This window comes from Piliocolobus tephrosceles, chromosome 19 (genome assembly GCF_002776525.5).
Source record: "Piliocolobus tephrosceles isolate RC106 chromosome 19, ASM277652v3, whole genome shotgun sequence".
In the NCBI taxonomy this organism is placed as follows: domain Eukaryota; kingdom Metazoa; phylum Chordata; class Mammalia; order Primates; family Cercopithecidae; genus Piliocolobus; species Piliocolobus tephrosceles.
The window spans coordinates 12,880,248-12,893,885 of record NC_045452.1 but is presented as its reverse complement, the minus strand read 5'-3'; the positions used below and the strand labels follow the sequence as shown (position 1 = coordinate 12,893,885).

The window sequence follows — 13,638 nt, the reverse complement described above, 5'->3', positions numbered from 1 at the left end:
GCAGAGCTGCGCTGGGAGCCGACGGGCTCCGCATTCATCATTGTTCCTCCAGCGCCTGGCACGGGCTGGGCCGCAGCAGGGACCGTGGCCTGAAGCGCGCCATCCTCTTCGCGTCGCCTGCCTGCCCGCCGAGCTCGCCGCCCACAGGTGTTTCCAGGACTCCTTCCACCCGCCGGACCGAGGGAGAACCTAGAAGCCAAACCTGGCCCGCGGCTGGCGGAGAGCACGACAGCGGGCGGGCGCTGGCGGGCGCGGGGCGCACGGGGCCGCGGAGGGACCCGCGCGCGCCCCCGTCTCGCGCCGCGCGCACGTGACTGCGCCCCCGGCCTGCCCCCCGCCCCCACTGGCCACTCGGCCGCGCGCGGGTCGGTCGGCTCTATGGGGAAAGCGGCCGCTCCGAGCCGAGGCGGCGGCTGTGGCGGCCGCTCCCGGGGGCTCTCGTCGCTGTTCACGGTTGTCCCCTGCCTGTCGTGCCACACGGCGGCGCCGGGCATGAGCGCCTCCACGTCCGGCTCCGGGCCGGAGCCCAAGCCCCAGCCCCAGCCCGTGCCCGAACCGGAGCGGGGACCGCTGTCAGAACAGGTGTCAGAGGCAGTTTCGGAGGCAGTGCCAAGATCGGAGCCTGTGTCTGAGACGACGTCTGAGCCGGAACCAGGGGCTGGGCAGGCATCGGAACTGCTGCAGGGGTCGCGGCCGGGGTCAGAGTCAAGTTCAGGTGTAGGGGCTGGGCCCTTCACTAAGGCCGCATCAGAGCCGCTCTCCCGAGCGGTGGGGAGCGCGCCCTTTCTCAGACCCGAGTCGGGATCGCTGCCAGCGTTAAAGCCCCTGCCTCTTCTGCGACCAGGACAGGCGAAGACTCCTCTTGGGGTTCCAATGTCGGGGACTGGCACGACCTCCAGTGCCCCACTGGCCTTACTGCCTCTGGACAGCTTCGAGGGCTGGCTCCTCAAGTGGACCAACTATCTGAAGGGCTACCAGCGCCGCTGGTTCGTGCTGGGCAATGGTTTGCTCTCTTACTACAGGTATGGCAGCGCCAGGGTGGGACATGGGGGTTGGAGGGTGATGATGCTGCAGGGATGGTGATGGAGGGCCTCCAGGGTTGGGGGACACTGCCGCTAGTCTAAAGATGTTTAGGGGCGTGCGTTCCAGCAGGAGGCACACTTCTGGCCCGCCGCCAAGGGCTGGGGGCCCTGACCTCTGGCAAGGTTGAATGTGATCTGTGGACATGACCTCTGGCAAACTTGGATTTTTGGGCAAGTGGGGAGGTAAGGGAGTGATCTGGGGCCTCAGTTCTCTCCTGCTTGGCAGTTGTGGGGCTTGGGGCAGCTAGCTAGAGTCAGCCCTTCAAAGTCCTTGCCCTTTCTGGTTTGGGAGCTAACATCATTGTGTGTTTGGGATTTAGGGAGACAGTCACCTTGTTCAGTCCTTAGGACACACACTCTTAGGAAGGGCTGCTTATTCTTCCCACCGGGGGCAGTTACTCCCACCTTTCCTGATGCCTCTGGTTGCCAGGCCTGGGGCTGGGCACCACAGACTCACAGATGCATTGGACACAGCTCCTGGCCTTCAGGAGTCCATCTTGGTGTTTGGTGGAGAACCAGGAAGTGTTTTGCTGCCCTCCTTTCTTATTCCAGAACCAGCATGGGATTCAAAATTGAAGTCCAGCAGTGAGAGAGCTAACATTGTCTTCCCACTGAAACTGATTGAAAGGAGGAGGTTAGGGAAGGCTCCCTTTGCTTTCTTACTGGCTCTTCCCTGAGTCTGCTTCCTGGGGATGGTTGGTTTAAGCCTTGAGAACTCAGATCAGTCTATGCCAGTGGTTCTCAAACCTGAGCGTGCATCAGCATTCTCTGAAGAGCTTGTTGGAACACAAAGTGCTGGGCCTCCCCACTGAGTTTCTGATGCAGTGGGCCTAGGCGAAGGGCCTGAGATTCGGCTTTTCTAATAACTTCCCAGGCGTGGCCGGTGATGCTGGTCCAGGACCACACTCTGAGAAGCACTGTTTCATTGTTGCACACAGAAGGACCTTGACTTGCTGTTGCTGAAATTCAGGTCACTTCATTCGCTTCATTCAGCCAACAGTATCCCTTCAAGTCACCCACTACAGGGTTTTGTTTTTTGTTGTTTTTGTTTTTGAGACGGAGTCTTGCTCTGTCACCCAGGCTGGAGTACAGTGGCACAATCTTGGCTCACTGCCCCCTCCGCCCCCCAGGTTCAAGCAATTCTCCTGCCTCAGTCTCCTGAGTAGCTGGAATTACAGGCTCGCACCACCATGCACGGCTAATTTTTGTATTTTTAGTAGAGGCGGGGTTTCACCATGTTGGCCAGGATGGTCTTGATCGTTGACCTCATGACCCGCCCATCTCGGCCTCCCAAATCTTCTTTTCTTAAAATAACATGTGTAGACAGTTGACATTTCAGAGTAATCTCGAATGTGTAGATTCTCTGGGTAACTAAGAAAAATTCTTACTGCTTGCTGATAATGTTGTGAAGATAAATGCTAGTTCTGGGGGGAGGAGGGAGTAAGAACAAGTTTCTTGTGTGTGTGCGTGTACAGTCCAGCTCTGCAATTTCCTTTTCAGACTTTTCGAGATTCTAAGGTGGTTCAAATTGTTGCTGACCTCACCCAGGTAGAATGAACGATTCCTGACATTTATAGGACCCTGTGCCTTCACTGCATTCCATGCAAGGCTGGCCAGGAAAGGGAAACTGAGGCTGAATGAATGAACCTCAGTGGCCTCCCCAGAGGCAGCCAGCTTGCAGGCTGAGTGTCGGAATGCCACCAGAGATGAGTTTATGTTCAGAAAAGGCCCGTTTGAGGTGCAGCTGGAATTGCCACTTGAGATGTTTGACGCTGCTCTTCTGTCCCCGCTTCTGATCTGAATCCCCCCTTCCAGAATAGGCCATCCTGCCAGCTGGGATCAAGGACTGAGCATCCTCCAGGTCTGTCATGTAACCCTGACAGCAGGGTGGGTTTTCAGTTGCGCCATTTGTGCCCAGCGCCGTGCATGTGTGTTATCTCCTCCAGCCCTCTCCAGACACCCAGCTCTCAGCAGTTGGCCAAATGGGTGTGGTTAGGGATAGAGGTGAGATTAGGGTGCTCGTGAGTTGGAAACAGAGTGAAATAATTTTTAAATTCATGATCTCTTTTCCTTGGGGGCGGGTAGAGTCAGGCTTACCTGCTGGGCAATGTGGCTGGTGAAGAAGGGATCAGAGCCATTTCTCTTGCTGGCTCCTCTTTTGGAAAGACCACTCTCAACCTTTTTTTTTTTTTTTTTCTTAAGACAGAGTCTCGCTCTGTCGCCAGGCTGGAGTGCAGTGGCATGATCTCAGCAAACTGCAGTCTCCGCCTTCTGGGTTCAAGCAGTTCCCCTGCCTCGGCCTCCTGAGTAGCTGGGACTACAGGTGCGCACCACCACACCTGGCTAATTTTTTGTATTTTAGTAGAGACAGGGTTTCACCATGTTGGCCAGGATGGTCTCAAACTCCTGACTTCGTGATCTGCCCGCCTTGGCTTCCCAAAGTGCTGGGATTACAGGCATGAGCCACCGTACCTGGCCAACTTTTTAATTTTTAACTAAGTGAAGCCTGGTGTTTGGAGAAAATGTGGGCACCTATTTCTTATGCCCCCTGCCATCCCATCCCACCTTCTGGCTTCCCCTCCTCCAAGATAGCCACCATTCCAAATCCTGGTCACCATTCACTTTTCTCCCCATTTTATTTAATTTTATCTCATCTAGGTGTAATTTTTAAGAGCCCATATTTTTTATTGCAATTTTTTTTTTTTTTTTTTAAGACAGAGTGTTGTTCTGTTGCCCAGGCTGGAGTGCAGTGGCCCGATCTTGGCTTACTACACTCTCCCACTCCCAGGTTCCAGTGATTCTCATGCCTCAGCCTCCTGAGTAGCTGGGATCACAGGCGCGCGCTACCGTGCCCAGCTAATTTTTTGTGTGTTTTTAGTAGACACGGGGTTTTGTTATGTTGGCCAGGCTGGCCTCAAACTCCTGGCCTCAAGTGATCCACCCTCCTCAGCCTCCCAAACTGCTGGGATTACAGGCATGAGCCACTGAGCCTGGCTATGCAGTCATCTTTAACCTTATTTTAAAAAGGGTTTCTAATATATAGAGTATGTTATTTTTGCAGGACTTATTTTGACTATTGTATAAAGTCCAGGGTGCAAATGTGGCACCTTTTACTTTTGCATTTTCCTGACGATGGGTCACTACAAACATTCTTGTACGTGTGCAGGAATTTCTCTTGGGTATAATTTCTGGGTTGTAGAGAATTGTGAATGTTCATCTTACGTAATGCCAACTGTTTCCCAAATCAGCTGCACAAATTTATATTCCCACCGGTCACGAAAAAGAGATTCTGTGGATCCTTATCCTTTGCAACACTTGGTATTGTTAGTATTGATTTTGCCAATCGAATAGAAACTATGATCGCTCATTGTGGTCCTGACCTGCATTTCCATTTCCATTATTTTTACCTTAATAGAGAAAGAATGGGGGTTTGGATTAAAATTTCTCCTTTCAGTGTGACTTCCTCGGGTACACTTCTGCCCTGAATTTTGCTCGAGAAGCTCATTTGATTGCTTAAGTATATTCTAAGGAAGAAAGCACATTTTACCAATAGTTGGGCTTAGTAACATTCGTATTATTAGGAATTTTTAAAAATGCTCTTTATAAATATCATGTGTAAAAAGTGTTTCTACGAGATATTGATAATTGTTGGCAGATTTTTACTTCTTTCTGACAACGTGCTTGGAATATAAATGAGACAGAACACAAGATTCTGTCGCCCAGGCTGGAGTGCAGTGGCACGATCTTGGCTCGCTATGACCTCTGCCTCCCAGGTTCAAGCAATTCTCCTGCCATAGCCTCCTGAGTAGCTGGGATTACAGAGGCATGCCACCACACCCAGCTAATTTTTTTTTTTGTATTTTTAGTAGAGACAGGGTTTCACCGTGTTGGCCAGGCTGGTCTCGAACTCCTGACCTCGTGATCTGCTTGCCTCAGCCTCCCAAAGTGCTGGAATAACAGGTGTGAGCCACCGAGCCCAGCCTAGAAGGCAAGATTCTTATTCCATTACTTGGCATTCTTAATTATATGCTTATTTGGATACTAACAAGGAGAATATAGGAATATGTTTTTTTGTTCAATGTTGTTTTTTTTTTTTTATTGCAGGAAGTTCCCTTTGAAAAAATTTATCCCTAGTTCTTATCTCACAGGGAACATGTGAGTCCATAAAATTAGAGAAGAATTCCTAAATGATACAGAATTTTCAAAGGTATTGTCATCAGCAAGTTTTATGGAGAAAGTATTCCAAACACAATTTTTATCTACATTAATGACATCAATTATTAGGTTAGGCAAACTTCTGTTTTGTTGTATACCAGTTGTCTGCTTGGTGACATTATAAATGACATTTATTTCTCAGGAAATGATTTCAAACAGAAGCATTTTAAATTATTTATTTATTGTTCATACTGATCTATGCTTAGTAATGGCTAAGCCAGTTAGCAAAGAATGCCTCCCAGAAATTAGCCTGGGTCTGTAAGAAAGATAGCTGCAGTCAAGTGAAAATAAATTTTGAAAGTCCTTGACTGGGCACAGTGGTTCATGTCTGTAATCCCAGCACTTTGGGAGACCGAGGCAGGTGGATCACCTGGGGTCAGGAGTTCGAGACCAGCTTAACTAACATGGTGAAACGCCGTCTTTAGTAAATAATAAAAAAAAAATTTAGCTAGGCATAGTGACGCATGCCTGTAATCCCAGCTACTCAGGAGGCTGAGGCAGGAGAATCTCGAACCTAGGAGGCAGAGGTTGTAGTGAGCTGAGTGCTATTGCACTCCAGCCTGGGCAATAAGAGTGAAACTACGTCTCAAAAAAAGAAAAAAAAAAAATCCTTTGGCTGAGGAAGACCACTGAACAGTTGGTGAGCTGCACCCATTTTGGGACAGTGGCCGGGAAACAGAAGATGCAGCACCAAGACATTGTTGCCTCTGGGATAGACTGTGTACTCACCCTTCTCATGAACTCAGTTCTCAAAAGCCAACCGCTGTGAAAACTGGGCATTGAGAAATATTGTACTGTTTTCTTTTTTTTCGTTATTATACTTTAAGTTCTAGGGTACATGTGCACAACGTGCAGGTTTGTTACATATGTATACTTGTGCCATGTTGGTGTGCTGCACCCATCAACTCGTCAGCACCCATCAACTCGTCATTTACATCAGGTATAACTCCCAATGCCATCCCTCCCCCCTTACCCCTCCCCATGATAGGCCCCGGTGTGTGATGTTCCCCTTCCCGAGTCCAAGTGATCTCATTGTTCAATTCCCACCTATGAGTGAGAACACGCGGTGTTTGGTTTTCTGTTCTTGTGATAGTTTGCTGAGAATGATGGTTTCCAGCTGCATCCATGTCCCTACAAAGGACACAAACTCATCCTTTTTTATGGCTGCATAGTATTCCATGGTGTATATGTGCCACATTTTCTTTATCCAGTCTGTCACTGATGGACATTTGGGTTGATTCCAAGTCTTTGCTATTGTGAATAGTGCTGCAATAAACATACGTGTGCATGTGTCTTTATAGCAGCATGATTTATGATCCTTTGGGTATATACCCAGTAATGGGATGGCTGGGTCATATGGTATTTCTAGTTCTAGATCCTTGAGGAATCGCCATACTGTTTTCCACAGTCATTGAACTAGTTTACAATCCCACCAACAGTGTAAAAGTGTTCCTATTTCTCCACATCCTCTCCAGCACCTATTGTTTCCTGACTTTTTAATGATTGCCATTCTAACTGGTGTGAGATGGTATCTCATTGTGGTTTTGATTTGCATTTCTCTGATGGCCAGTGATGACGAGCAACTACTGTTTTCAATGTCAATTTCGATAATACTCAAAGGCTGGAGATGGAAAAGTCCATCCAGTTGCAAAATGTCCCTGAAAAGTGTGCAGGGTTAGTTCTCACATAATGGGCTGGATACCCCAGGAGGTAGCTTTATTGAATTCAGCTTGAATTTGAAATTATTATTCAGTGTTACATACTCTGAGACTGTTAGGAGGTCGAAAAGGCATGCACAGGTTGATCATGTGCGAGCATTTGAAGTATATTTTCTTAGCATTTAGCACAGAGTTGTTGCAAAGAGGTGACAAATGGACTAGCAGCATATTTTGGAGGAGCACAGTGCACACCAACATTCTCAGCAAGTTCTAGTGACATGAATTGTCATTTTCCCCACCAAACCTGCCTCCCCCTCCTAACTCTCTTCTTTCTATGAATAGCTGAATACCTCTGAGTCATACTTGCTGCCTCTTCCCTCCCTCATCCCACATCAGATGAAACTTCCAAGTCCTGCCTGTCTATCTCCTGTAGCTCCTCCTCTCCATCTCAGCTGCCACATCATGGTTCAGGTCTGCCTTCTGCTTACCTGGTGTCCCAGCTTCTGTCTTGGACAGTGCATCCCTGCTGTGGTGCTAGTGCCCCACCTCCATGACCCTGGGGTTGTCTCACCTTCTCCAGGATTCGCTTTCAATAGTACCTTCTCTGCCGGGTGTGGTGGCTCACGCCTGTAATCCCAGCAGTTTGGGAGGCCAAGGCGGGTGGGTCACCTGAGGTCAGGAGTTTGAGACCAGCCTGACCAACGTGGCAAAATCCTGTCTCTATTAAAAATACAAAAATTAGTTGGGCATGGTGGTGGGTGCCTGTAACTCCAGCTACTCAGGAGGCTGAGGCATGAGAATCACTTGAACCTGGGAGGTGGAGGTTGCAGTGAGCCACTATCATGCCACTGCACTCCAGCCTGGGTGACTGAGTGAGACTCCGTCTCAAAAAATAAAAACAAAACAAAACAAAACAAAACAGTACCTTCTCCTGTGTAAGCAGATCCCTGTATTGAATTTCTTCTGTTTGAAATACCTAGAATAGCCCCCTACTGATCCAAAGAACCAGGTCTTCCTCCTTTGGGAATTTACAGGGTGTGTCTGAGCTTCTCTGCAGATAACTTTGCGTCAGGAGGATACCATGGCCAAGTTTGGCATCTTCTTTGTATTCCACATAGAGCCTGGAGTAGTACTTGCCACTGATACATCCTCAGTAGCTTGGTTAGTCTGTGAATGGATGAGCAAGTAAATGAATTAGAGTTGCCTGTGAGTTTATGGGATTTCAGAAAGCCAAGTATGTTCATGCCAAACTTGGATTTTTCTTAATTTGTCTTCCATTTCAAAAACTTGTTTTCTGCAATAAGTTAACTAGGGAGATGAATTGGAGATTGCAGGCTTAAGCCAGGAGTGCAAGAAAAGCAGCAGTGGGAATGTGGATATAATGCGTTTCTAGGTTTGAACGTGTTGTAGTAGGCTACTCAGTGAATCAGTATCTTCTTTATTTTTTTTTTATTTTTTGAGATGGAGTCTCACTGTGTTGCCTAGGCTGAAGTGCAGTGGCACAATCTTGGCTCAGTGCAACCTCTGCCTCCTGGGTTCAAGCGATTCTCCTGCCTCACCCTCCGGAGTAGCTGGGATTACAGGCATGCACCACCACACCCAGCTAATTTTTGTATTTTTGGTAGAGATGGGGTTTCACCATGTTGGCCAAGCAGGTCTCAACCTCTTGAGTTTAGGTGATCCACCCGCCTCAGCCTCCCAAAGTGTTGGGATTACAGACGTGAGCCACCACGCCCAGCCTTATAGCTTTTTTTTTTTTTTTTTTTTTTTTTAAGACGGAGTCTCCCTCTATTGCCCAGGCTGGAGTGCAGTGGCACGATCCTGGCTCACCACAACCTTTGCCTCCCAGGTTCAAGCAATTCTCCTGTCTTAGTCGCCCGAGTAGCTGGGATTACAGGCACCCACCACCATGCACTGCTAATTTTTGTATTTTTAGTAGAGACGGAGTTTCACCATGTTGTCCAGTCTGGTCTCAAATTCCTGACCTCAAGTGATCTGCCTGCCTTAGCCTCCCAAAGTGCTGGGATTACAGGTGTGAGCCATTGTGCCTGGCCTGGCCTTATAGCTTTTAAAAGTAGTTTTCTGTGCATCTGTTGGTTTGCCTTGCACTGTTGGAAGCCAGCTATTGATCAAAGAAGGGGCCTCTACACTAAAATGTTAGATCCAACTGGATAATAGGATCTTTTGTCTGTGGGGTATTCTGCAAGTGTCAGAGTGGTTTCCAGTTTATGGTTTCAGTGCAGGGGTGCTGGTCTTGCCATCCCGTTACATGAGGAAAAAACTGGAAGTACATGAACAGCACCAGGATTCAATCACAGTCTTCTGACTCAGCCCACGCAAAGGTGTCCACCTACCTCACACTGAGGAGACTCTTCTCTGGGGTCCTGGGTCGGAAGTCTCCAAGAGTAACCCCAGGCTCAATGACCCACTTGGAGGACTCACAGGACTCAGCATATATTAATGACAAAAACTGTGATTACCTTTGCACCAACCTAATAGTTGTACCCACAGCTATGCTTTTTTTTTTTTGAGACGGAGTCTCGCTCTGTCGCCCAGGCTGGAGTGCAGTGGCCAGATCTCAGCTCACTGCAAGCTCCGCCTCCCGGGTTTCCGCCATTCTCCTGCCTCAGCCTCCTGAGTAGCTGGGACTACAGGCGTCCGCCACCACGCCCGGCTAGGTTTTTTTTTGTATTTTTTAGTAGAGATGGGGTTTCACCGTGTTAACCAGGATGGTCTCGATCTCCTGACCTCGTGATCCGCCCGTCTCGGCCTCCCAAAGTGCTGGGATTACAGGCTTGAGCCACCGCGCCCGGCCGCTATGCTTTATTATAATGAAAGGATGGAAAGAAAGCACAATGGCAGAGAAACAGAGTGAAGTCTGGAAAAAGCAGCTGCAAGCTTCCAAGGGTCCTCTCCCAGTGGAGTCACACAACATGCGCTTAATCCCTCCACCACCGAGTTGTGACAATGCACGTGAAATGCTGCCAACCAGGGAAGCTCCTTAGAGACTCAGAGCCCAGGATTTTCACTGGGGGTTCATCATGTGGGCACCTTCTGTTTGGCACATACCCGAATTCCAGATTCCCAGAAGGAAACCAGATTTTTTTTTTTTTTTTTTGAGATAGAGTCTTGCTGTGTTGCCCAGGCTGGAGTGCAGTGGTGCTGTCTTGGCTCACTGCAACCTCAGCCTCCTGGGTTCAAGAGATTTTTGGCTAATTTTTGTATTTTTAGTAGAGATGGGGTTTCACCATGTTGGCCAGGCTGGTCTTGAACTCCTGACCTCAGGTGATCTCAGCCTCCCAAAGTGCTGGTATTACAGGTGTGAGCTGGAAAGCAGATATTTGCCATAAATCACATTGTTTGCACAAACAGTATAGGCACAGTGAGCCACCCTTATCAGTTAGAGAATGGTGGGAAACCTCCCCAAATTCAAACTCCCAGACACCAGCCAAAGGCCCCTTGGAAGCAGGCATGTCAAAGGACGGGCAGTCTCAGGCTTGCTATGTGAACTGTTTTCTGCACAGGTGTGAACTCCTTCCTCCTTGCAGACATCAGTGATGTCAGTCAGGGTAAGGGCTGTTTCAGGGAGAATGAGTGCCCATACTTGGCTTTGAGTGATGCAGTGGCCTCTTGTCTCTGATCAGAGAAGGCCACGTGCCAGTCTTGCAGGGTGCCAAACACATAGCATGTCTGCTGCTCTGTGTGCCGAGTGCCTGCTCTGTGGCACTCCTGGCTGTGTGATTAGCCCTTGATTGCTTCACAAACACTTGTCTGATCTAGACCTTGCCTAAGGCCATCTAGCAGCTTGGTTTTTGCATGTGACTGGAGTACACTTGCCACATGGACCCCTTCCTCCCCAGTAATTTTTTTTTTTTTTTTTGAGATGGAGTTTTGCTCTTGTTTACCAGGCTGGAGTGCAGTGGCGTGATCTCGGCTCACCACAACCTCTGCCTCCCGGATTTAAGCAATTATCCTGCCTCAGCCTCTCGAGTAGCTGGGATTACAGGCATGCACCACCATGCCTGGCTAATTTTGTATTTTTAGTAGAGTCAGGGTTTCTCCATGTTGGCCAGGCTGGTCTCGAACTCCATACCTCACGTGATCCACCCGCCTTGGCCTCCCAAAGTGCTGGGATTACAGGTGGGAGCCACTGCGTCTGGCCTCCCCGGTATTTTTGCGCCTTTGGTGGAGTATCAGCTGTGAGTTCTTCAGCTGCTGCTCTTGAACCTTGTACTTTTCTCAGGGAGGGTCTGTTAATCCAAGATTAGGGCCTGACAAGAAGTCTGAAATGTTTGTGACATTTCAGCCTACTCTAGCTTTGGTCATATTGTTTATTGTTTATTGATCTCCTGCAGTGACCACAATGTGCAAGGCAGTGTGAGTAACAGACCTGCATACCACTGTCACACAACTGGAGTGGAGGAGAGGTGGGGAAGTGTGCACACACCCTGGTCATTCAGTAAGAGGCCAAAAGGTTCAGGCAAAGTGCTTTGCGGGAGCCCCTGGATAGTCGAGCATGCGGCTTTCACTTCCCCTGTAGTCTTTTGGGATAAAGCTGGCAAACTATGTCAGTAGTAAAGAAGGAGATGTCTATAAAAAGACTGTGAGGTTCCCTAGAACAAGATCAATATATGCTTATCCCAAGGGGAAAGAGAGGGGAAGTGGGGCCTATTCCCTGGATGACTGCTGGATGCTGACACATGGAGAGAGTAGATGGTAAGAAACACCTCTGAATAAAATTGAAATTGGCAGCTTGGTGTGTGGTGAATCACACAGCAGGTGTCACCACACAGAGATGTGGCTTTAAGAGGCCCCTTTCATAATCATACACATGGAGCAAACTGTCAATAAGTTTTGGGGTCATGCTGGGTGCTGTACACTTTTTTCTTTTATGTGCAATGCTTTGCCATGTTGCCTTACTTTTTTTTTTTTTTTTTTTTTTTAAGAGTACTTGGAGTTCTGATTGCTTAGTGATGCTTCATTCCATTTGGCATCTTGTCACATGCGCAGCCACAGCTCTACATTTAATACCGATTTAACAATCTTGACTCACACCATTCGATCTGCATTGCGGGGCCATTGCCTGAAATCAAGAGGAGGGCAGATGGCATGGCTGAGCTTGCATAGGAAACTGCCAGATTGCGTTGTCCTTTGAAGCAGCAGGAGGTGCTGCCTTCCTAATACAAGGTGTGGTTTCCCTGGGCTCACCAGATGAAGCCCTGACCCTGAGCGTGACAGTCACTGTCCTTCACAGCCAGGTCCCGCCTCTCTTTTCCCTATCACTCATCTTCCTCCAGTCTTGACCCTTCTTCTAACAAACTTGCCTTACTCCCCCTTTGCAAGCCACATGCGTTTCATTCCTCACTCCAGATCTTCCTGCCATCCCCTTAGCCAGAAGGACCCCTCCTTATTGCTGCTGAGATCACTAGCTGGGCAGGCATGGACCTATATGGATTTTCTGCAGTGATCTGGAAGAACTGTCCTTCCTCTGGATGCCTTTTTGTGTATTATTTCATTTGGCCATGCACCCCATCAGCTGGGTATTCGTCCTCTCTCCATTAGATCAAGACCTCCCTCCTCCCCACCAGAACATGGGGCCATGTCTTCTCAATGTAGTGTCCTCTAGAGTGCTGGGCCTAGGGCCTTATACTGGGAAGACTCTCAAATTTCATTGAAGCTTTTTTTTGCAACGGAGTCTAGCTTTGTCGCCAGTCTGGAGTGCAGTGGCGTGATCTCAGCTCACTGCAACCTCCGCCTCCCATGTTCAAGCGATTCTTCTGCCTCAGGCTCCCGAGTAGGTGGGATTGCAGGCTCGCACCGCCACACCCAGCTAATTTTTGCATTTTTAGTAGAGCCGAGGTTTCACCGTATTGGCCAGCATGGTCTCGATCTCCTGATCTCAAGTGATCCACCCACCTCAGCCTCCCAAAGTGCTAGGATTACAGGCATGAGCCACCGTGCCCTGCCTTAAGTGAAGCATTTTTATAGAAAGTGTACTTTTTGGGCCAGGCGCCATGGCTCACGTCTGTAACCCCAGCACTTTGGGAGGCCAAGGAGGGCGGATCACGAGGTCAGCAGATCAAGACCATCCTGGCTAACACGGTGAAACCCCCTCTCTACTAAAAACACAGACAAAAAAAAATTAGCCGGACGCGGTGGTGGGTGCCTGTAGTCCCCACTACTGGGGAGGCTGAGGCAGGAGAATGGCGTGAACCCGGGAGGCAGAGCTTGCAGTGAACTGAGATCGCACCACTGCACTCCAGCCTGGGTGACAAAGCGAGACTCCAAGAAAAAGAAAAAAAAGAAAAAATAAAATGTACTTTTGTAATTTTGTGTTTTCTTCCTAGTATAAAGACCCAACATGCAGCCTGAACCATTGTTAGCCCAGGGGGAGTCAATGAATTGCTAGGAGAACGCAGTGACCACGAGGCTACACATGGCCCAGCTTCTTCAGCCCCTTTTCTTTTTTCTTTCTTTCTTTTTCTTTTGAGACAGAGTCTTGCTCTTGTTGCCCAGGCTGGAGTGCAGTGGCGCAGTCTCGGCTCACTACAACCTTTACTTCCTGGGTTCAAGCGAGTCTCCTGCCTCACCCTCCCGAGTAGATGGGATTACAGGCGCCTGCCAGCATGTCCAGCTAACTTTTGCATTTTTAGTAGAGACAGGGTTTTGCCCTGTTGGCCAGG

At 48.9% G+C, this 13,638-nt stretch overlaps 1 protein-coding gene across 1 annotated transcript in view; it reads left to right on the top strand.

The window, feature by feature from the left end:
- The first annotated feature begins 348 nt into the window (after nucleotides 1-348).
- Nucleotides 349-13,638, top strand: part of OSBP2 (oxysterol binding protein 2) — a 227,221-nt gene continuing 213,931 nt past the window's right edge. Inside the window, exon 1 of the mRNA XM_023185479.2 lies at nucleotides 349-1,022. Coding sequence (XP_023041247.1) covers nucleotides 379-1,022 — 644 coding nt within the window. The 5' untranslated portion in view covers nucleotides 349-378. The remainder of the gene's footprint in view (nucleotides 1,023-13,638) is intronic.